At 36.3% G+C, this 23991-nt stretch overlaps 2 protein-coding genes across 3 annotated transcripts; both read left to right on the forward strand.

The window, feature by feature from the left end:
* Window positions 1–42: 42 nt before the first annotated feature.
* ppp1r7 (protein phosphatase 1, regulatory (inhibitor) subunit 7) lies at window positions 43–6240 on the forward strand. Its single transcript, XM_067453999.1, has 10 exons — window positions 43–168; window positions 850–945; window positions 1070–1125; window positions 1220–1285; window positions 1427–1557; window positions 2290–2452; window positions 2583–2699; window positions 2780–2884; window positions 3288–3374; window positions 4947–6240. Exons 1-10 carry the CDS (start codon window positions 45–47, stop codon window positions 5121–5123), a joined length of 1122 nt encoding a protein of 373 aa, XP_067310100.1. The 5' UTR covers window positions 43–44; the 3' UTR covers window positions 5124–6240.
* A 1048-nt stretch (window positions 6241–7288) lies between these two features.
* ubxn7 (UBX domain protein 7) lies at window positions 7289–22208 on the forward strand. Of its 2 annotated transcripts, XM_067454000.1 has the most exons (11): window positions 7289–7441; window positions 9074–9230; window positions 9327–9394; window positions 12158–12223; window positions 12316–12428; window positions 14165–14311; window positions 14416–14506; window positions 17405–17532; window positions 17613–18069; window positions 18893–18972; window positions 21423–22208. In XM_067454000.1, exons 1-11 carry the CDS (start codon window positions 7372–7374, stop codon window positions 21582–21584), a joined length of 1539 nt encoding a protein of 512 aa, XP_067310101.1. In that variant the 5' UTR covers window positions 7289–7371; the 3' UTR covers window positions 21585–22208. The 2 variants fall into 2 exon arrangements, with proteins under 2 accessions (XP_067310101.1, XP_067310102.1); XM_067454001.1 differs by lacking the exon at window positions 12158–12223.
* The last annotated feature ends 1783 nt before the right edge of the window (window positions 22209–23991 follow it).

Genomic DNA, 23991 nt, shown 5'->3' on the forward strand with positions numbered 1-23991 from the left:
ATTCAATTTATTATATAATCGTAATTATTTATAGTCCACGGACCATGGGCGTAGGAAACGGCCTCCATGTTTTTATTGGTCGATCCAGGTGTCAATCATCTAGCGAAGTGGGCGGATCTAGAGCAAAAATGGCGACGTTATCTGTTGGAGAGCCTCAAGAGATGGAAGGTGAGCGGACTTGTCTATTTTTAATGATTTAGTTTCAAAGGAGCATTTAATAAAGCGGAGATTATTCTTTTTGCTCTAGGCTTTTGTACACAAGCTGAGTTATTATTTTTAATCAATTTATATTTTAGTGTCTACTTACCATTCATTCACAATGTAATGTGTGATTGTTTACGTTTATCACACAGCTAACTAAAGATACTCTAACAGTCTGCATGCATGAAATGGCGATAAAAGCTGCTTCGTTTCTTGATATTTATTTTCAGTGTATTTAAATATATCATTATTTAGTACAGCCCTCTTTTTGGCTGTTTGTATAGTTGTGTACAGGGCGTCACATCTCACTGGTTAGCTAATGTAGCCCACCAGCTCGCATTACCTGACAAAGTCGGATGGTTAAAGTGTACGAGAACATGAATGTGAGCTATCAGATGTGACAAATCGAGCTTTTCATAGATGCCTCCATTTGTTTCCACTGCTGTATCAGCACAGTTTGCTAGCATGCTGTTGTTGTGGGATGAGGGTGTGTGTGTGGGATGGGCTCATTTAATAGATGGAGGCTATGAAGTCGTGTTTTCATATGAAGGCATTTTTGACCCAGATAACAGCAGTGGCATTTTGTAAGCAGGTTGCTGCTGTATGTATGCCTAAAATTAATAGAAAAATATTATATGTGATTTAAAGTTGACAGGAGGGGTGAGTCTGAGGAATCTGGTGATGATGAGACCAAGAGGAAGAGTCTCAATGGAGAGGTCGACTCTCTGCAAGCCCCTTCGACTGGTGAGACCTGCCTCGGTTTTATAAGAAGTTTTAGGGTGACAATTAAAAAACATAATCTATAAAATAAAATAAAAATAATTATCCAATTCTGTTTCCTTACCACTTCTCTCACTTCCACTTTTAGTACCCGAGGAGTCACCCGTTGACATGGACACCATTACTTTAGACCCAGATGAAGAGGTGACTGATTTAAAAAAAGAATTTTTTTTTTTAAAAGAATTTAGATGATGTAATTATTATTAGCACCATGATTCATTTATTCTTATTTATTTAGGATGTGGATCTTGTACACTGTCGCATTGGGAAGATTGAGGGTCTGGAGGTTCTCCAGAAGGCAAAGGTGAGAGTATCAAATCCTGTTTCTTTAAATAATTGATGTCGTAGAATTGGATAAAGTATTGCAGACAGTTATTTATTTACTGTATCAATTAGGCCTAACTACAAATCTTAAATGAGTAATTTTCTTTGTTTCCACAATCAGACGATTTCCCTCAGACAAAACCTCATCAAACGGATTGAGAACATGGACAGCCTCGTCTCATTAAAGGAACTTGATCTTTATGACAACCAGATCCGTAAACTAGAGAATCTTCAGGCCCTAACAGAGCTAGAGTAAGTTATTATTATGTCCAGACCGAAAATGTAATTTTACACTACTTTTCAAAATCAGAGGAACTGATTAAACTTTATTGTTTAGTATTACAGTTTTTTTTTTTTTTTATGTATTTAATACTTTTATTCAGAAGGATGTATTCAATTGACAGTAAAGGCATTCATAATGTTACAACAAAAAAAAACTATTACAAATAAATGCTGTTTTTGAATGTTCTATTCAATCATCTTGTTTTTAATATTGTAATATTTAAAAATGTATGGTTTTATTTTTAATAGCCTTGGTGAGAATAAGAGACTAACAACCAGGAACTTTTGAATGTACAGTGTCTTGAATACACTGCTTTCATGATGAGCCTGTTTTTAATTACTGTTTTCAGATTACTTATCTTTTTGGGGGGACTGATGTCAAGACTAACTGCCGTGATACCATAATGAATAAATAAAAGATTTGTTAAGAGAAGACAAATCTTGAAAAATTAACCTTAAGTAGTATAATCAAAGTCATGTGGTGCAACTGACATTCAGGGGGAAAAAACAAAAAATATAGAGAGGACCAGAGAGGAAATGTTTTTCAAAACCATATAAAACCAACATGAATTCAAAGAGTACATTTAAGAACATTAAACATATGTTTTTATCATCTCTTGTATTTAAAGAATTGATACAAAAAAGCAACCATTTAAAAGAGTTGCTGCATGCAGTTTTCTCATTTGTGATTGTGATTTGCAGGCAGCTAGATGTATCATTCAACTTACTGAGGAAGATTGAGGGATTGGATTGTCTCACACAAGTCAAGAAGCTCTTCTTGCTTCACAATAAGATTACAAGCATTGCCAACCTTGATCACCTGACGAGCCTCCAGATGCTTGAGCTGGGCTCTAACCGCATCAGGGTGAGACATCCAAAACTCAATCTTTACATGCTACATTCTCCTTCGCTTACTTAACATTTCTCCATTCATACTGTTAATGTGTTTTTAAGATCTCATTTTATACACGTAAATACTTTTATGCTCATTTCAGATTATTGAGAATCTGGATTCTCTTAGTTCTTTGGAGAGTTTGTTCCTTGGCACGAATAAAATCACTCAGCTACAAAACCTTGATGGATTGCACAATCTGACGGTTCTCAGTATTCAGGTGCGTTTGCGATAGAAAGAGCTTTTTTAGCCATATTTACCTTCTCTGTCTGTGTTATAACACCTGTTCTTGCCCAACAGAGTAACCGTATCACGAAGTTGGAGGGACTCCAGAATCTTGTGAACCTGCGAGAGCTTTACTTGAGTCATAATGGCATTGAAGTCATGGAGGGCCTAGAGAACAATGTAAGATCTACTATGGTTGCTCATGGATGCAGTATTCTTCCCTGTCAACATTTATCCATAATATACTCTCTGAATAATAATAACTTGCATGATATATTTGGGACTCAGCAGTGGTTTACAAACTTATCAAATATCTGTAGCAAATTGCAAGATAAAGAATTCATCAGAAGAAGCTGTCAAGCTCAAAGCGGTCTAGTATCTAGTAGTCTCATGCTTAATTAAATTTCCCCATTTCACAAGCTATTTTGAAGTTCTATGCCTCTCCACTGCACCTTTACTCCATAGGGGCTTTTTTGTGTTCTGATCTGTCGTCGCATCTAGCCGTGGTTTTATTTTTATCTGTCCCAGAATAGTTTAGTGCTAGAATATACAGATCTTACATCTTCCTCCCTTTCTTTTTTAGAAAAAGCTGACAACTTTGGACATCGCTGCAAACAGGATAAAAAAGATTGAAAATATCAGCCATTTGACTGATTTAAAAGAATTTTGGGTAAGAAAAAAAGGTTTACAGTTTGTACATTTTATGTATCATATACTGTATGTGAATTAATATACTGATTAATAGATTTTTATATAAATACAATATTTATTTATTTATTTATTTTAAATATGCTGTTCCTTTGAAATTTCTATTCCTCAAGTTTACTTATTTTTAGATTAGGGTCCAATTCTCACTATTAAAGGTGCACTATGTAGTATTTCTGCAGTAAAATATCCAAAAACCACTAGGCCAGTGTTATATATTTTGTTCAGTCAAGTTCCTACAATATCCCAAATGTTTCCAACTATTTGTAAATTGTGAGAAAATTGCTATTTTAACTAAGGACCGGGACGTTTCAGCATAGCGTCTGAGGAAGTTGCCTGTCAATTGCGTCATATCTGCGCTACTCTCGGTTTCGGGTTTTATTTGGCAGGAGCGCTTTACTCTTAGCAGTGTGACCAAGTGAACGCACTGAGTAATGTCATAACATCATTTTCAACACACTTAAATGTATCTAATATGATAAACAGAGCTGCATTACCTCATAATCATAACCGGAAGAGCGAAAATACTGCAGGCGCCCGGCGAATGTGTCCCGTTCCGTCATAATAAAAGCCCCGGTGTTCGCGAGGCGGGTATTTGTGTAACAATCTCTCCAGCGGCTGTGCTCAGCTCCACGACACTCAGTATTGCTCTGCTTTACACTACAGTAACGTTAATAACCGCATGCATGAACGTGATTTCTGCCCAAGTCAGTATTTTCCACCGGCTGTGAGGTGAAGACCACGTCCCAATATGCTGCGCTCAAACTTGGCGTCATCAAACTATGCCTTTGTTTTGAATAGGTGCCCTCTAGTGGATGGAAAGTTGCATATTGCACATTTAACTAACTATTAACTACAACTTTTGCTGCAATAAACTCTCAAATACTGCTTATTAATAGTTAGTAAGGTAGTTGTTAAGTTTAGGTATGGGGTAGGATTAAGGGATGTAGAATATGGTCATGCAGAATAAGGCATTGATATGTGCTTTATAAGTAATAAGCAGCCAATATCCTAGTATGGTAATAAGTAAGTAGTTAATAGTGAAAATGGGACCCTAAACTGAAGTAATACTGAAAGTCAAAAAAAGGGATAGTTCACCCTCAAGCAATCCTAGGTGTAGATGACATTCTTCTTATAGACAAATAACATCGGAGTTTATGAAAAAAATGTTCTGGATAATCCAAATTTTATATTGGCAGTGAATGGTGGCAGCCCAAAATTTGAAGCTCCAAAAGGTGCATCCATCCATTAGTCATGCTTACAGCGGGTTAATAAAGGCCTTCTGATGTGAATTGATGGGCATGTGTAAGAAAAATATCTATATTCAAAACTTTATAAAGTAAAATATCTAGTATTCCCTGCCATTAAAATGCTTGAAGAGCCAGGACATTTTTTTTTATATATAAGGATTGTATTTGTCTGAAAGAAGAATGTCATTGCCAGTATGCTAATATAATTTTTTTTCTCCATCTAAAAGTTGGAAATCCTCAACACCCTTGAAGCTTTCATATTTGTTTTCTTATTCTCCCTTATATAGATGAATGACAACCAGATAGATAACTGGGCAGATTTGGACGAACTCAAGAACGCCAAAGGTCTAGAGACTGTCTATCTGGAGAGAAACCCCCTGCAGAAGGACCCTCAGTACAGACGCAAGATCATGTTGGCACTTCCCAGTGTCAGGCAGATCGATGCCACCTTCATCCGTTTCTGATCATCCACTTCACCTGCCCAGCCACATTTTGCCCTCCCTCCCTCCCTCACCCAACCATCCACTGCACATTACAAACACAATGCCACCATATTTCCTTCATGCACCTCATGGACACCCTATTTACCTCTTTTATTTAACAACAACGAAAAAGAATCTCACACTCCAAGTGTTGCCATTCCATGTGCCAGCACCTTTTACTCACACTGAGACTATATACCTATGCTCTGACTTATACTATAGTGTGAATGCTTGTTAATTTATTTTCAATTTAAGACCTGATCAGTGTGAGCTGAGAAGAGCTGATGCCTGTTGCTCGGAAAATATATCAATGCTGACCCTTATTGCCCTTAGCATTTTGGTTTTGCACTTTGCATTCTAGTCCCTTCACGCATCCTTCATCCGTTTAGGTTATAGTCTAATATCTATGAGGTGGTAAAATCGTCACATTGCATTCAGGTATTGAAGACGGCTATGAGGAAATTCTTATTCTTTGATGTGATCAGGGACTTTCCTTGAGTGAAATGTAAGGCTACACTCACGGATTTGATTTGCATATCAGTTCTGTTTTTTGGTTGTAGCAGTATGTTAAAATATTAGCTGGTTGAAATGTGACAACGCATATTGTTCACTCTTCTTGAATATATAATAACAGCCTCAATTAGAGATTAGTTCCATTTTAAAACCAAGCTTATGTCACATTTTTTAAGTCCATGGCATTTTAGATGTTCTAAAGATCAAGGTGATATTAGGTGATTTTTGTTTTTGTTTGAATTAGACCTTTTTTTGAAGAATTAAATATCACATGCACTCTGAATATTCACACACTTCATTTTAATGCATGACCTGAGGAATAATTTTCTCCCCCCTAATAGAAGGTAAATGGAAGAGGCCACAGTATGGTGACTGTGTTAGGCCACTCCCATTTGACCAGTGAGTGGGGGAGTCTAGGAGAGCTCAGCTGATGCTGTATAAAATTAACCCAACCCATTTAAAAGGGTCAAAGAACAACTGCATAGAATTGCTTTTAATTTGCTCAAATTTTCACTTTGTTTTACAAGCTTGGTTGACTGTTTCAGAATTGAATGTACTATAAATAATAAACTGAATTTGAACAGTGCTCATCCTTCAGACACTTGTTTTGCATTCAAGACACAGGTTACCTCTCATTTCACAACTCAACTCACAATATGTTGTGAATTACAGTGATATTGGATTAATTTGATTATTTAAATCATATACAACATATCCCCATAAACACATACAACTGAATTGAAAGATCGGACATTTTCTAATCCTTGTCTGTGAACAGGCCATATTCATATTAATATTCCCAAAATGTCCCTGTGGTTTTCAAACTATCAAGATGGCAGTGCTAATTTATCTGTGTTTATTCTCTATTTTGACAGAAATAATGGGAACACCACAGGCATAACAGTTAGCACCAATTGATTAATTGATTGATTTTTATTTATTTTGGGCAAGTGAACATTTGTATACAATGAAACCTTAATAGCATCTTTTTTAACAGTTTGTGCGGGTATCCACACATGCAATAACAAACTGTTTTGTTACATGCATAGCTTGCATGTAATCTGCAAGGTTATTTTCCCATTTTCTTCCAAAAAGGAGTGGGCAGATGAAAACGTTTTTAATCCCACCCCCATTTCACACAAATCATATAACAACATAATGAGCTTCCATATCTTTGGTAACTTAATCATTACATTGCAATAATAAAGTTAAGATACCAACAATGGTAAGTTTTTTTTTTCTTTAGCAGATCTCCAGTAGCCTATTTGACTAAAATGTATTAAATATTCTTATTAGGCTAAATATAGCATATTAACAAAACGTTAAATAGATAGGCAGCAATATAATTTATTTTAAAAATAATTACCAGTTCTTGTTCTTCCTATCATTTTTTTATTTTCATTTTGTTTTCCACTAAAATTAAGAAAAATACATTTAGAAAAAGAGTTAACTCGTAGCAAAAATAAGGTTCTTTACATGAATGTGTAATGAGAAACCTGCTGTATTTTTGCACTCGTGCAGTCGGTTTATTATATAATTAACACAAAAATATGTTTATTATTTATTTGTGCGCACAGTGGCACCTTATTAATGAAACAACGAATTAACTACATTACCCAGAGAGCCAGTGAGGTGACGCACAGAGTCAGACGTAGAAGATATCCTATTGGTCGATGCTGTGCATGCGTTCAGTCGTGTTGTTGTCAGTGGCGGCAAGATGGCGACTCTCGGAGACGCATCAGCCCCGGGGGTTAATGGGTTAATACAACAGTTTACAGCCATAACTGGTAAATATTGACATTTCGCATTTGCGGGAATTTTTGCACTGGCCATTTCGCTTGAGTAAAACATGGGGTCTTTAGAAATGCTGTATGTAGGGAAGAATAATCGAGAGGCATCATCATTACTGCCCCCTCTGTCATGCAAAGGAAAGGGACTAACGAAAGAGCTAGCTGCTACCTCCACTTGCTTTAATATGTCTCTACATGCAAAAGAAAAGAAATCAGAATAGAAAAGTGTCGATCAGATGTAGACCAATGACTTAAGTATGCCGATGGTAATGTAAAACTCCCTCGGACTGAACTTTGAGCATGTGATTGTAACGTTACTTGTGTAATTTCACCATCGCTACATGTAACACCTCTAATTTCAAACCAGATCAGTACAGCAGTAGGATTTTCATACTCCCCGTTGCCAAATTGAAATGCTACAGGTTGATTATGTGTGTTTGGATTTTCCAGCCACCGCGAATGTTTAACAACTTCAGCAAGTGTGTCTGTGAATATGAGCCACAGTCCACAATATGGCGGTTTGTGTAGGCTGATTCTCAATCATTTATCCGTTTGTACTGTATGCTTCTCACAAGTCACATCTAAGTGAAAGGTACATGCGAAACTGTGATGTCCTAAACGCACTGGGAATGATTGGTTTAACTGTTGTTAGAAGTGTACACACGGGCTGCTCTAGAGCCTCGCATGATGATGTGTATTAATTGATAGTTTCGGTTCTGTTGGTCATAAATACAAGCCATGTTGAGCAGCCAGCTCGCTACTTTTTTTGTAAAAGGTGAAAGATGCGCGGGTTGTGCGCATGCTCCCTCTGAAAAGGCGGGGTTTAAAACTGAAACGGAGCGAGAGAGCCCAGCAGCTCGCGCTTCTTATATGCGTTTGCAACGTCATATTTCAGATTTTATCGAAGCATTTTGTTTAAATCCTTTTTCGTGTATTGTTGCCAATAAGCATATAATGTGATCTGCATCTGTATGGGACTGAACAAACGAGATGTTTTTATAAGTGTTGAATAGTGTCGGCTTCCTTTGACATGTTTTACATACCATACATATACATAGTTTTTACGCACAGTTTAGCTTATTTAATTGTTTTATTTTCCACCAGAATTCTTAAACCCTTTTAGGCCAGGAACAGCAAGCCTTCTATCAACATATAATTCAAATAAAATTGCATTTTAAGTCTGTTCTAAGCATAGCATCAAGTAATTAAAAGTGGATTTCATTTTTTTCACTAGCAAACTTGATGGAGCACAATTATATATTTAAATTGAAAACAGTTAAAATATGCCACAATGCAGTGCCATGTCACTTCTTGGTGAGACGTATGGTTTCAACACGAATACAATGCTGTCATCATATAATCCTTGTTGTTTGAAAGTGTTTGAAGATATTTGTAACTGCAGTGAGAAAAAAGGTGTCAAAGTTGTACCTTTACGAGTATAACAGTGTGTCACTGGTGCAGTACCCTTGAAAGGACATATTTGTACCTCTTTTTTTACCACAAAAAGGTTATGTATTTCCAGTTAGAAATACACCTCTTGAAGAACATCTGCTCTTTTTTTCCCCCCAGTGTGTTTGGGGGGATAATAAATCTTTCCATGTGTGTGTGTGTGTGTATGTTTGTTTGCAGGAGCCACAGAGAGTGTAGGGAAGCATATGTTGGAAGCATGTAACAATAACCTAGAGATGGCCGTCACCATGTTCCTAGATGGAGGGGGCATCGCGGAGGAACCCAGCACAAGCTCCAGTTCAGCCGGAGCCTCCAGCAGCAGGCACCCCCCTGCAGAGTGAGTGGCAGTCTTTCCCAAGCAGCATTATGGTGTTTGTAAGTCCCTGCATGCTCTGTGCTTTGAGTTTGATTGTTGTGTCCTCGTCTCTGGCAGAGATGATGTGCGAGCACCCATTCCTCAGAAGCAAGACATTCTGGTGGAGCCAGAGCCCTTGTTTGGAGGTATGGAGCCCTTGTAATGGTCACATGACGTACAAGTAAATGAATAAAATAGTGTTTTATTTTGACTTTGTTGCTAAGCTGTAAAGTAGATTCACTCAGTCTGCATTACATTCACACTGGTGTTTTAGGAACCCAATTTAATAATAATCATTGCCATCAAAATAATAATCATAATAGTTATGATTATGTTTTTATTATTATGTAAAAACAAAGTAAGAACTATGTAACTGTTGTAAATTACAATTGTGCTGTAAAATAAAATACATGAATACTTCATAACTATATTATTGCTTTCAAACCTTTAGTGTTTGAACTGCCAACTAGTGATGCACCAAAACAAAGAAACCAAAATTAAAGTTTTAATTTAGCTAGAAACTGTAACCGAATATGTTTATTTAATGACCAATTCATCAAGTTTATTTAATGACCAACACTCAAATAAAAACTTTTTGTATCAGTGTTTTAAATATGTAATTGTTTCTACTCCAATTCATTGTTGAAATATAAACATTTAAACAGTGTCATACATTAAATAAGGAAGACAGGAGGTTAATTAAAAATATAATGAAAATGTAATATTGCATATAGATGTATTTATCAAAATACTCCTCTCAGGAGTTATTTTTATATATATAACTATGGCGATCTATGGTCATTGAATGGCTTTCTTGAGGTAAATGTAATAGTACGTGACATATTGTTACAAGCTGTTTTATTGACGTCTTTACGCCGTTGAACACTGATCGAGCAAATACATGAAAAATACATTTTGGAAAGTTGTTTTACATTCATTTATGTTTATTTTCTTCTTTCAATAGTATTAAAACAAAATAGATGAACCGGTTTTGTGTGCTCCATGTTGCCACTTAAATTGAGGTGGCTGTAGCGATCTTTCATGCCACATTTGAGAGCATCAAATAAAACTATTTCTTTTTTGATTTTCATCACAAAATTGACATCATTTAAAAGTTTCATATTAAAGCCCTAAGCTTATTGCAAATATTAGATAAAAGGCATGCTAAAATGTTTATTTAGTTAAGTTTTGTTCTCGCATCAACTGCCAACAGCAATAGACACTAATAGTCAAAACATGCCATCAGAGAAGCGCTAATTAACAGAGTTTCAGTTAAAGGAACATGCTGACTTTTTGGGACTTCACCTTATTCACCGTATCACCCAGAGTTAGATCCATGCATATGCAGCACCTGAAAATAGGCTAACTTCCATCTACATAACCAACGAGACAACCTTTTTGAACAGAGAGCATGGACTATTTTCAGGCACTGCGTAATATCATTGCGCCGCTGCAACCATGGTACGGCAGCAAAGTTCCTGGATTATCACATAGGAATAAGAGTATAGTTCCTAGCCATATCAGTCTAAAAAAAATTAATTTTTAATTTTCATTTGTTGTCTTAGTACACAATGCAACTATACACATCACAACATGTAAATAGGAAAATGTTGCTGTAATTTTGTCACTTATTGAGCAGTAGGCTAGATGTAGCCATTAGTTATGGTACACACAGAGATAAAAATGTTTTTTATGGCCTTATTTAACTCGGGTATAATAAGCAAATAGTCTAAAGTCCCAAAAAATCGGTGTGTTCCTTTAATAATTTCCCCCTTTCGCTGAAACCTAAAATTCTTCAATCTTTGGTTGTCAAAATTTTGGTGCATCTTGTAATATTTCGAATATTCAGGCTTTAAAGGCACAATATGTAGTTTTTCACCACTAGGGGTCGCCTATTCAAAACAAAGACATAGCTTGATGATGCAGAGATTGAGTGCGTAATCTTGAGAGTTGTCATCTTCAACTCACAGCCGGTGGAAAAGAATCAGGACAGTATGCAGGCAGAAATTCTGTTAATGAGATTTATTAATGTTACTGTAGTATAAAGCAGAGCAGGGCCGACTGCTGTGGGAGATGAACGAGGCCGCTGAAGTGATTGCTAATGAGAGACAAGCGCGACACATGGCGCAACAGCAGCGGAGCTTTAATTATGACACAGTCGCCGCATCTGCTTCTTCCGATCAAGCGTATGCGGGGTAACATTATTACTATATAACATTTTCATAAATAACATAGCATTTGACATTATAGCTTTATCATATTAAATACATTTGAATGTGTTGAAAATTGTTATAACGTTGCTCTGTGTATTCGCTCCGCGTCTGCTATGAGACACTTGTTGCACACTGCAGTAAGCTAGATTGATATTAGAATATCATATTAATATGGCTTGTGTTGCTAAATTGCATGCAACTAATTTTAAAACATTGTATGACAGAAAAAATGCTGTATTACTTTACAGTAATTAATTTTCTGTCTATAAATGTCTCCAAACAGTTTTCCCTTGTCTAATTAAACATAATATATTAAAGCATATTTGTTTCCATGGTTTCTACAAAATAAAACTTGAAATCAAGGGTAACGTGGGTATGATGTCTTTGATAGGCGATGCATGGACACGGTCTGTGTCCTGGTTAAAATTTAAACATTCTTGGAAAAATTTGGGATAATGTAAGTACACAATTCAACTAAATGTATAACATTGTTCTAGTGGTTTCTAAATATTTTAATTCAAAAATGCATATTGTGCCTTTAATTTTCTGTCCACAAAAATAGTGCAAATTGTGCAACTTTAAATTTGTTTCAAAACCTTTTAATAAAACTATCGATATAATCAATTATTAGCTTTTCATCCCTTATGAACTCTCAGGGGGTTGTGTTAACATAAGCTAATATATATCGTTTTACAGTACCAAAGAGGCGTAGACCAGCACGATCAATCTTTGATGGATTTCGGGATTTTCAGACTGAAACCAGTAAGTATATGTGATGCATTCTGATGGTTTCATTCAGCACACATGGTCTGGGTCATCCTCTGAAACCCTGCTGTTGTGTTGTGAATCTTTAGTCCGACAGGAGCAGGAGTTGAGAAACGGAAGTGCAATGGACAAGAAGCTGAGCACTCTAGCCGATCTGTTCCGTCCTCCCATTGAACTCATGCACAAAGGCAGCTTTGAGACGGTAAGGTCTATGACTGCTTTAGTACACCTATTAGTATTACCAGTAACGCTTCGAGTAAGTAACTAATTCACACGGGTCAGCCCTCTATGTCATTAAGTTCAAACTTTGTCAGCATAGTAATCTTTTTTGTTCCTGGCAAAGAACAAGTCAAGCCCTGCAAATCAGGGAGTGTCCAAACAGAACTGAAATCAGTCTGGGTGCAATCAGTAGACAAGTCCTTAAAGGAATGTTCCTGGTTCAATACAAGTTCAGCCTTTTTGACAGCACCTGTGACTGACAGATTTTGCAAGTGAGCCAAGACTATTAAAATACACATTTTATTTGATTTATTCTTTTGAGTTTTTTAAGAAATAAAGCTTTTTTATAAACTTTTTTTTATATCTGTGAGTTAGATTTGTCTCAAAGAGAACTGCATTCGGGATTGCGTGGTGTCTGAGAGGCGTCTTTCTGGGTGCGCGCTTCGTGTGTGTGCCATTCAGCTTTTTCGTGGCTTATTGCGCTTAACTCTGTTTAACATTAAAGGACAACTCAGGTGAAAAATTTACCTAGGGGTAATTAACACTTGGTTACCGAGTAGATCGTTCTCTGAGATGCGTTTTCATGAAAATCGAATGTAAAGAGTTTTTTTTATCTTCAAAAAAAGATGATCTTTTAACGCTTGTTTATGGGACACAAAATAAAATCGCTAGTTAATACCACTAACAAGGCTCAAAATAGCCTCACACTAACACGGTAGCATAATGAGGGTCCCTACATGCAAACCAAAGCATTGAGAACTTTGTAAGAGTACAAACAGTTTAATAAGAAGATACTTTATAAACACAGTACATTATGCATATACGGACAGCAACCATCTTGAAAAAAAGTCTCAACGAGTCGAGCCAGGAACGCTGTGCTAAGTGAGCTGGTCGATAGGAATTATGTTTGTGAAATCTAATTACATGGATATTTTTATTTTTATTTATTTATTTTATTCGGTTGCGTTCAGTGCTTTCTTCCGGAAACAATGGACCATATGAGATTCCAAGTCACAGTTCATCACTTAGCACAGCGCTCGTGGAACTGTGACTTGGAATCTCATATGGTCCGTTGTGTTAGGCTATTTTGAGCCTTGTTAGTGGTATTAACTGGCAATTGAATTTTACTACTCTGTGCCCCATAGACAAGCGTTAAAAGCTCATCTGTTTTTAGAAATAAAACTCTTTACATTCGATTTTCATCTACTCTGTAACCATGTGTTAATTACCCGTAGGTTCATTTATCACCGAAGTTGTCCTTTAAGCATGTCCTGCACTTTTATTTTCTCGTTCAAGCATGTTCTTTCCGAAAAAAGATAAAAAAACATCAGCCACAAGTGCTTTGCTTCCGGAGGGCATACTCAACATTTTTATTAATAGCCTATAATAGGAGTACTTTATATTTACAATAAATATTTGTATATACATATAAATACATTAATATGTATGAAAGGCCTAGTTAATCTCATATTTTAAAAAATCAAGTTCTTTTGTTTTTGTGCATTGATGTAGAATCGTTCACATCAGCATCACAATGCATCATAAAAACAGTTATATTTGACAGCTCTAGAAAAAAATAGGCTCTTTGACAAAAGTATAAGCTGCTTATTTCTGCTTTTTAGTTTGTATCGGATCTGGAACATTCCTGTAAGTCAAGTCATTATTTCCCACTATCTGTATTAACTCTTTCCCCCAATATATATTTATTTCTCACTTCAGGCAAAAGACTCTGGTCAGCTTGAAAACAAATGGCTGATGATCAACATTCAAAATGTCCAGGATTTTGCCTGTCAATGTCTAAACCGAGACGTGTGGAGCAATGATGCTGTGAAAACCATCATCAGAGAACACTTCATATTCTGGCAGGTAATCTTACACAGACATGAATGTCTTCTGTCTCTGTATCTTCAATAACATGGCTTGTGAATGTGAGCTGTTGAATTGTTTAGGTAAGCTGTGTTTGCTTTTAGGTTTACCATGACAGTGAGGAAGGCCAGAGGTACATTCAGTTTTACAAGCTTAACAAATTCCCCTATATTTCTATCTTGGACCCCCGTACAGGTAAGACAAACAAGGCATTGCTGAATCACTCCTCCTCAATGTATCTTTTTACTTGATTTATTACTTTTTCTTGCAAAATGTTTGGATCAATGACACGATGCAATTTTTTGCCCAAGTTTATTCATTTAACAATTAATTTTATAAAGAAAATAACTTGAAAATACATTTTCTATAATGAGCCTGTTTTTATTCCTGAGTTAAAATTAATTTAAGCTGACATAAAAATCAAAAACGCATCATTATAAGTTAAATGATCACAAGATATATATTTTATGACAATGCAAGGTTAGGTACAGGTAAGTAAAGGTTGTAAAATGATTACCAATAAGATAGTTATTTTTTAATTAACCATGGTAAAATATATTCAAAAACTGAAAATACATATATATTACATTTAAAATACATATATTCAAAAATACTTGATTTTATGATATTTTTAAAGTCATTAAATACTACTTTTTTTTGAAAATGGGAATTAAAAAATGTGGACCCACTTTATATTAGGTGGCCTTAACTACTATGTACTAACATTGTAATTAATCATTTGATACACTTCACTTATTGTGTACATACATGTTTTTACATTGTACTTACATTTTTAAAAAATACCTGCATGTAATTACGTCTGTAATTAATTTCTGTAGTTACATTTGTAATTACACAGTTGGCACATCCCTTACACCTAACTCTACCCTTAAACTAACCCATCCCACCACACCTGCCCCTAACTCTATCCGTATCCCACCTCAATATCTGCTAAAGTGCTTTGCAATACAATTTGAACACAGCAAGTACATTGTACTTCTTTTTGATATAAGTACATAGTACTTAAAGCCACCTAATATAAAGTGGGGCCAAAAATATATTTGAAAACCATACTTGTAATTGTCATGTGACATTTTTAACATGTATAATATAACAATAACATTTTCAATCAACATTGATGTGTTTTTCTTGCATCAAGCTGGTTTTGCTGCAGTTCATGTGTAATTTAAACTTTCCAAGAATTTCTCTTTTAAAAGGGGTAAGCATTGTAATAACGTGGTAACATGCAAACCTTTGAAATGTTTCATTCATTAAGGGGGGTGGAAATACTCAGTTTCAGTCAATCTCATGTCAATTTTGAGTACCTATAGAGTAGTATTGCATCCTTCATATCTCCGAAAAGTCTTTAGTTTTATTATATTTATAAAAGAAAGATAGGCTGTATCGAGTCTTTCCGAAAAAAACCAAGCACCTGGAGGCGTATCTTGTGGGTGGAGCTAACGATAACGCTCATCCTTCCGGGAGAAGAGCCCGTACATCCTGTTAGTGTTGTCACGATACCAAAATTATGACTTCGATACGATACCAGACTAAAATATCGATATATCGATACTAAATCGATACCACAGTAAAAAAAAAAAATAGATAAGATAAGATGCTTAATATGACAACATAACTTGTTATTATTCATTGTTATCTTTTACTAAAAATTTGTAAAAGTGGCCAGCATGTTCCTTAGGGTTGGGCATCGTTTTGATTTGAACAATTATTGATCAATTGATCAATTACTATTAAAATTATCTCAATGTATTTTTTACAATGGGGTAATTGTGTTGCAGTAGCTTACACAGCACAAGAAAGCTTGATTTCGAATGGTAAATTGAATTTAAAAAGACGAGTAAACAGTAATAAAATAAGAACAAAAAAACAGGTTACAAACAATAGCACAAATAAATGCAATAGAATAGAAGATACAAATTAAATAGACTGCTTTATTTTTTCAGGTAGGTCTAACATTCAGATAAGAAACTGAATAAAAAAAAGCATAGTAATTACATTTAAAACAACATTGGATAATGTTCTTTGTAAAAAATTCAATAGCGCACAGATGAAACTATTGAAGTTACACAAGTTCGTTTGTCTTTTTGTAGTTTAAATAACAAATGACTGCGGTCCCTTTAAGACTCATGGATCCTAAACACTGTTCCTGTTACTCGTTCTTCCTGAACTGTTTGCGACTGTGCTTACGTTAATACTCTTCCAGATGTGCACTGATAATTCTTTGAGTGTATTTGACCAATAATAAGCTGGAAAAAGAAGCAAATGTTTGCACTTGTATCATGTCAGAGGCGGCTTTATTACGGTAGGCTATGTGTGTGCGCTTCAGTTGTGAGCACGAAATCTGCGGGGATTAGTAGAATTAATTTATGTGCAATCCCGCGCGAAATTCAGACCGATCACACACTAACACTAACACACTGTCATGAGGAAAAAGTCCAGCAGAACGCGCGTTCGCCGTGCTCAGAGGTTAACCGGGCTGAGTGAGAATATGCCGGTGTGTGTCAACTCCCTGACGGTCAGAGAAGGAGAGCGCAGCTGGTATCGATACTTTAAAAACTGAGAATCGTATCGTTTCAGATATTCACGTATCGATACATATCGAAATATCGATATTTTTGACAACACTACATCCTGTACAAGGAAATTCCGCCCCATCTACGTCAAGCCGACCCATACTCGAAAAAAACTCTCCAAAACTTGTGAGAAACCGGAAGGGGTATTTTTGACGCAGAAATACTCCATCAAACGTCCAACTTATTTTTTGAAACGGTGTCCATGTTTAGGATGGGAATCCAAGTCTTTAACAGTGTAAAAAGCTCAGTATGCATGAAACAGCCTTTCATCCCCCTTTAATGAAAATTGTTCATCAGATACATTATGGGTTTGTTTGAAAAATATTAAGTTATAACTCATTCAAAGGTTTATGTTCCACTGGGTCAAAAGGTTTTTTTATACATTATAAGGGTGAAGATAAATTATTAAAAATTAAGAAACTGTTAGCAATGTATTTAAGTTCTTCTAGTTATTGTCTGAAATTCAGAGTATTTCAGTATTTTTATCTCTGACAAACAGGACAGAAGATGGTTGAGTGGAACCAGTTAGATGTGGCTTCGTTCCTGGATCAGGTCACAGGCTTCCTATCAGAGCACGGGCAGCTGGATGGGCAGTCTAGTCAACCTCCCGCCAAACGTGCTCGTTCTGTAAGTGTCCCCTTTAAGGTTCCTGAGAAAACATTTGCGTAACTTTTCTTTACGTCGCAATCCTTTATGTGTCTATACAGGAGAGTTTGATAGATGCCAGTGAGGACAGTCAGTTAGAGGCAGCCATCCGGGCTTCTCTTCAAGAAACACATTATGAGTCCGCCCAGGAGAAGGCAGAGTCACGCTCGGATGATGATTCGGATGCCGAGCCTTTCTCTGACAGCGAGGGCCTGATTTCAGTGGACGGTTCGGATAATGAGGTCGGTGGAGGGGAGGATTCTTTAGATGGACACATCTCTGCAGAGATAGCTCCTCCCACAAGGCCAGACAGCCCAGTCCATCACAGGAAGTCTCCGCACAAAGAGTTGTGCCACAGGAAAGAGGAGAGTAAGAAGAATCACCTAGAGCCTGTTGGGTTCAGTCACAGTCAGACAGGACAAACAGAGTCCCAACAGCGACTGGGAGAAAACCACAGATCAACATCACACCAGCCCTCAGAACCTGCCGGCACCAGCACAGCAGATCCAGACGACAACGGTAAATGGCTTTCCTGTTATGTCAGATGTCTGTTTCATCTTTGGGTGAACTTTAAGCCAACGTAAATTCAGTTCTCTCATTATTTACTCACCCTTGCCTCTTGTTATTCCTGATTTCAGTTATATTTTCCACAGAACATAAAAGGACATTGTTGAACATGATGGCCGTTCCTGGGAAACTACTAAAATCACAAAATCAGCCTAAAAGTAGTTCATATGACTTTTGCTTTATATTCCAAGTGCTCTAAAGTCAACTTTGTGTGAGAAACTTACTGAAATTTAAGTCTTCCCCCGCCAATTAACTAATTTTGAGAATCATTATGACCGCATAGAGACAGTGAGCTGATTGTGAGAACCGACGCAATCCTGTTTGTGAATGAATCAGATAAGAACTAGTTGATCAAAATTCCAAATCGGACTGAAAGATTAGGTCACAAACCCGTTTTAACTGTTGATTCAGTGATTCAGTCATATGCAGTTTGTGTGCTAACAGCTCACTCAAGAGGGAGATTTTCAGTTATGACTTAGATTCCAGTCTACTTCTCAAGCAAATCTATTGGATGCTTGTAGAAGACTTCCATTAGAGCACACAAGTCATATGGCTAGCTTGTGTAGGTTTTGTTTTGTCATTTTTGGAGCTGTCATATATGGAAAGGAGCTGACCTTCAAACATGTTCTTTTATGTTTTGTAGAAAACCTAACATGCAGGTTTAGAATGACATTTATTGACATGTCACGTTTAAGGATTTGAACTTTTATACATGGTTATAATATTCAGAGAGAATGTAGTAATAATAAATGTACTAAAACGACTCTGTCCGCAGGTCCAAAGGCCCGCTTAATGCTGCGATATCCAGATGGCCAGAGGGAACAGATAGCATTGTCTGCTAAAGCTAAACTTATGGTGGGTAAAGCGTTTCACAATTTGTGTAGTTCATAGGTGTCACACTTTTTTGCCATTGATGACTTATTTCTTGGCATGTAACAGTATCAAATTCATAACAGTATTGAATCACATTACACAAACAGATTTAAAAAAAACTTGAGTGTTGACCTTTTAATTAAGTTTAATAACTTTTTTCAAAAGACAAAAATAGCCTTTATCATTTAAATACAATAAAACTGTATAAAGTCAACAAATAAAAAAGAACAATAAAGAAAAATTTTGAACTATTTACCGTAAATACCTTGTTTGGGCTGGCATATTTTGGTATAAGTGTAAACTAATTTTTATTAAAATTTTATTTAATTTTATTAAAATAAATATTAAGATTTTGAGCATCTTTGAATACGTAATCCAGCGTATACAAGAATCAAATCAAATACAAAGATTATACAAAAATCTACATGTCTAAAAAAAAGTCTAAATCTGTTTTAAAGCGTGTAAATACAGTTTGACTTTCAGTGTTGCTTTGTGGGCCAGGGTATTTCCACATACTATCAGAAAGCAAATTTGTATTTTCATTCCAGTTAATTTGTAAATTTTAACCGGTTGATGGAAAACACTAGCCTGACGTCGTCATCCTCAGATTCTAGTTAGATTATGAGTCTGATACTGCTCCATTGGGCTCTGATTATGGGATGTTTCAACCGAACCAGGAAAGAAAATGCCTCTGTTGCTCTGATGGATTGTAGGTCTATCCAATTGAGTGCAGAGTAAGTGACATTGAGCGCATAGATGGTTGAGTGATGCATAGTTGTCCACAGTACTCAACTGCACGCATGCGGGAATAAGTAGAAGAAGAAGATGAGTGTAAACATCTGTGCCGGTGTTGTGAAAAGAATGTAAAAATACACAAAGTACTTACCAACAGAATCATAATTTTTGAGAGAAATAGTAAAGGTGAATGCATATACAAACAACATCTCCGTTTAGTTAACAAATTCAACCCAAGCCCCCGTTGGCGACGTGGATGATTACGTTACTGTTGATCATCTGTCCATCATCGTATAAAGCCCACCCTGACAATTGAATTGGTCCAAACAGCTCTGGTTGCGCTAGTTGCTCCACAACGGATCAAGTCCAGACCGAACTTCCCTACCTCAAATTTTGTGGGCAGGGCTAAGTTCGGTTGGCATCCAAGCTAAGAAAAGACGCAATTTGCATAATAAGGTATCTAGAATTATTCACAGTTCAAATGCCCACGATTACAAAAATGGGCATGTTCATTACCGCAAGTTTAGCTCCTACCAATTTATGTAAGGAATAAGTGACTTCAACAGAGAAAAAATACACACCCGAGGTAGCAATGCCATTAACCACGGGCATGCAATATTTGTCTAATAATTCAACTGCCCAGAGTCAATTATTCTGCTTATACTATGGTTATCACACCTCAAAAACACTAATTCACCTTAAATCAACTACCAAAGTTTGGTACCTGTATTAATGAGGACATGAATGCATGAACGTCATCTCCAAAGCTGCTCTGAGAGTCACTTTATAAGCATATTACTGTTTCATTTGACAAAAACTACCATCATGTCATAAACACACAGAAACTTAAAGGCATTCACGGCAGCCCATCAAAATAAAAGTTGGGTTCAACTTGAGAAATATATTACTGTTTTATAGTAGAATTTAGATACATCTCAATGTAATAATAATACTAACACTAATGTAATAATAATTATTATTGATGTAAATATCCCTAAAATACAGAAAAAGGTATCATTGGGTTCCAGTTAAAATGTGAACCGTACCCAACCCTAGTCTCTACTAATAACGAAACTGTACGTTTATCTGTTTCAAGAACAGAGACGTTATTACATTGCAAGTGAGAAATGTCTTGTAGCTTTTAAGTTGTTAAACTATTTTATAAATTAATCAGAGCAGCGCTGACAACATGTTTCTATGCAAGCGTGTGTCTACTGTATGTGTGTGCTTTTGAGTGGGAGAGAACAAGCAGAAGAAGGAGAGTGTGTGCTGTGCATACCATATAAAATGTTATTTTGTGGCAAGTCGTTGTGGGATTTTTTGGTTCTTTTGCAGTTGTCGGCTGTAAAGACATTTGAAATAACTGTAATCAGTTGGGAAAGTGATATGGAACTGTAATGCGTTCAAGACCTGCCTGCAAGCACTTTTGCCGTGCATTTCCCTGAAAATAATTGCACACCTTAGAACGTTCGTCACTCAGTGAGATTCAAGCATTCAGCAGCCCCGTAGTATAAGTAAACAGAATCAAGGCTAAAAATGGAGGAAAAAAAAACTTGTAACAAGATGTATATAATACATTGTTAAACATGAGGTTTCCCAGATTTGTTCTAATGAATTTTGTTTTAGTCATGATCTAATGTAAAAACTAAAAAGAACATTTTTACCCTTCATTTTCTTCCTTTGTTCTTTTTTTGTAGGCACTGGTGAGACACGTTCAGTCTAAGGGATTCCCCAACGAACGCTTCGAACTTGTCACCAACTTCCCCCGCCGAAGACTCGCTCATTTGGACTATGACATCACACTGCAGGAAGCAGGACTGTGTCCGCAGGAGACTGTGTTTGTGCAGGAGAGAAATTAGCCCCTCCCATTGTAGATAAACCACACCCCCTTCTATCCTGTCACTTGTGCCCTAGAAAGACTGAATTGACTGTGCCCTGTTACCACTTGTATTTTTTTTTTTTTTTTTTTAAATAATAAGTCCAGGATACACAGAACATTTGGTAGTTCATAGGGAGCGTCCCCTGAGCTGCATTTGTCAACGTATTTATTTACAAACAACTCGGCACATCCCATCCTGTCTGGGTCTGTTTCTTCAAGACTGTCCGTGTCCATGAGTTATGCTCATTTTGATATTGAAGTTTAATCCCCAAAAGCTTTTACAGATGGCCTTGATATAAGGAAAACATTGTGTATTATGTGTATGCAAAGTTTCTAAGGATTGAACATCAGTTCCAAAATGCCTACAGTTCCTGTCAAAATCATTGGAGCAGGTTGGGATCCTGTTGAACATGGGTTCAGGTGATGAATTGGGGTGGATGCTTATTATTTAGAGGTAAACCCTCACATATCTCATCTGCAGTGTGCAGGGACAAATGGAGTAGAGTGACATTTAGCTATAGTAAGTTTCTGTCTCCTTTTTTTATATACTGCATCATTTCCACAAAAAACTGATTCTCAAATATAATCATTGAAACAAAAGGGACAGCTGGTCCACTTGAGTATTTCTTCAGTAACTTTCTCCTGATTTGTGGCATGATTCTTGTTGGGAACATTGCGGTTCTGAGCCGAATGTTTCAGAGGGTGCTTGAACAAGACTTGTGTGCCACAGATCTGGTTGTCTTTATATGCATTTAGGGCAACCTTTTATTTTTGCATACAGATCTTAAGTGATTCAGAGTGACAGATTATGAACCGCATGAGCACAAGAATGTGTCCACTGGGGGCAGATGAATACTCAAATTAGCTGTAGCAATTTTCTTGTTGATATCTATGTGCGCATTAGTGGCTGTTTCATTTGCTGCTAATAACTTAAGACTTCCACTGAATTGGAACGGTGCAACCGAGTTATTCACATTAATGAATATCTATTTCTGCAGTTGTCTTAAACAATGATTTACACATGATTTACTTTATAGTTAATGTTAGATAATTCTGTATACATTAAATAATCATTATTTATAAGAACAATTTTATATATATATATATATATATATATATATATATATATATATATATATATATATATATATATATATATATATATATATATATATATCAGAATCCTACCATAGGTGTCTTACAACTATGCTGCACATTATAATATTTTCAGTGGAAATTCATTGGTTTGTTGGTGTGAGTGATGAGCAGCATCTGAAAAGCTGATTGTTTCATATAAAGGCTGTTTTTTAGAGCTCATTATCCATCAAAAATATTAAGCAGCAACTGTTCAACTTTGATAATAAGAAATGTTTCTTGAGCGGCATTCAGCATATGTGGATGTTTTCTGAAGGATCATGTGACACTGAAGACTGGAGTAATGATGCTGAAAATTCAGCTTTGCATCACAGGTATTAAATTACATTTTAAAATATATTTAAATAGTAAACGGTAATTAAAAAAAAAAAATCATTATTACTTTTTTTTTTAAATCCCTGTGCTCTTTTATGCTTATCATTAAGGTATACCATAACATCAAACCTTATCTGGGCCTGTAAATATCTAGACATTTTTACTCAGTGAAATTTCTATAGTGAATATTATTGTAGTTATGCATAGCTCTAATACCGTATATTTCATCATTTCAAAGTTGCTTTGATGACTGAAGTTTGATGGGCAAAGTCAAGAAGTTAGAGTTTGCCTGGAGCAAGAAAACTGCTAAACATTAAATATGATTTAAGGAAAATCTTGAGATCAGACAAAGGAGGAGAGAAATATCAAATAGCAGGATGCTTCAAGTACAAGATGTGTACCTTCTGAAGATCAATACCTACACCTGAAACATGAGAAACAGCTTCGGGTTTTAGATTCAGTCCCTTGTGAACAATAAATTAACTGCGTCATAACACCACTGCAGGATAGTGTCAAAGTCAAGTCAAAGTTAGCTTTATTGTCAATTCTGCCACATGTACATTACATACATACATACATACAGAGAGTTGAAATGTTGTTACTCTGAGACCCTTTGAGCGTGCAGTTGACCCTTAACAGTAGACATAAGAATACAGATAAATATAGTTCAATTGTAAATAAATGCAAACTAAAAGAATGGAGGGGGGGGGGGGGGTTCAGAGGGTTAGAAATCAGTGGAAAAAAAGAAGGGATGTTGGCAAGGTCCGGAGGGAGTTCAGCTTCCTGACAGCCTGGTGTATGAAGCTGTCCTTCAGTCTGCTAGTCCTCGCCTGGACACTCCGCAGCCTCCTCCCAGATGGCAGCAGACTGAAGAAGCTGTGTATCAGCTGTGTATCACCTACGATGCAGACTGTTTG

Source organism: Pseudorasbora parva, chromosome 9 (genome assembly GCF_024679245.1).
Source record: "Pseudorasbora parva isolate DD20220531a chromosome 9, ASM2467924v1, whole genome shotgun sequence".
Lineage (NCBI taxonomy): Eukaryota > Metazoa > Chordata > Actinopteri > Cypriniformes > Gobionidae > Pseudorasbora > Pseudorasbora parva.

What these genes read in the sequence shown, in the direction of transcription:
- ppp1r7 (XM_067453999.1), top strand. Translation starts at nt 45, where the DNA reads ATGGGCGTAGGAAACGGCCTCCATGTTTTTATTGGTCGATCCAGGTGT. An exon ending in TGGGCTCTAACCGCATCAGG is followed by an intron (nt 2,453 to 2,582) that starts GTGAGACATCCA and finishes TGCTCATTTCAG; the next exon opens with ATTATTGAGAATCTGGATTC. An exon ending in CTGATTTAAAAGAATTTTGG is followed by an intron (nt 3,375 to 4,946) that starts GTAAGAAAAAAA and finishes TCCCTTATATAG; the next exon opens with ATGAATGACAACCAGATAGA.
- ubxn7 (XM_067454000.1), top strand. Translation starts at nt 7,372, where the DNA reads ATGGCGACTCTCGGAGACGCATCAGCCCCGGGGGTTAATGGGTTAATA. An exon ending in ACAGTTTACAGCCATAACTG is followed by an intron (nt 7,442 to 9,073) that starts GTAAATATTGAC and finishes GTTTGTTTGCAG; the next exon opens with GAGCCACAGAGAGTGTAGGG. An exon ending in GGATTTTCAGACTGAAACCA is followed by an intron (nt 12,224 to 12,315) that starts GTAAGTATATGT and finishes GTGAATCTTTAG; the next exon opens with TCCGACAGGAGCAGGAGTTG.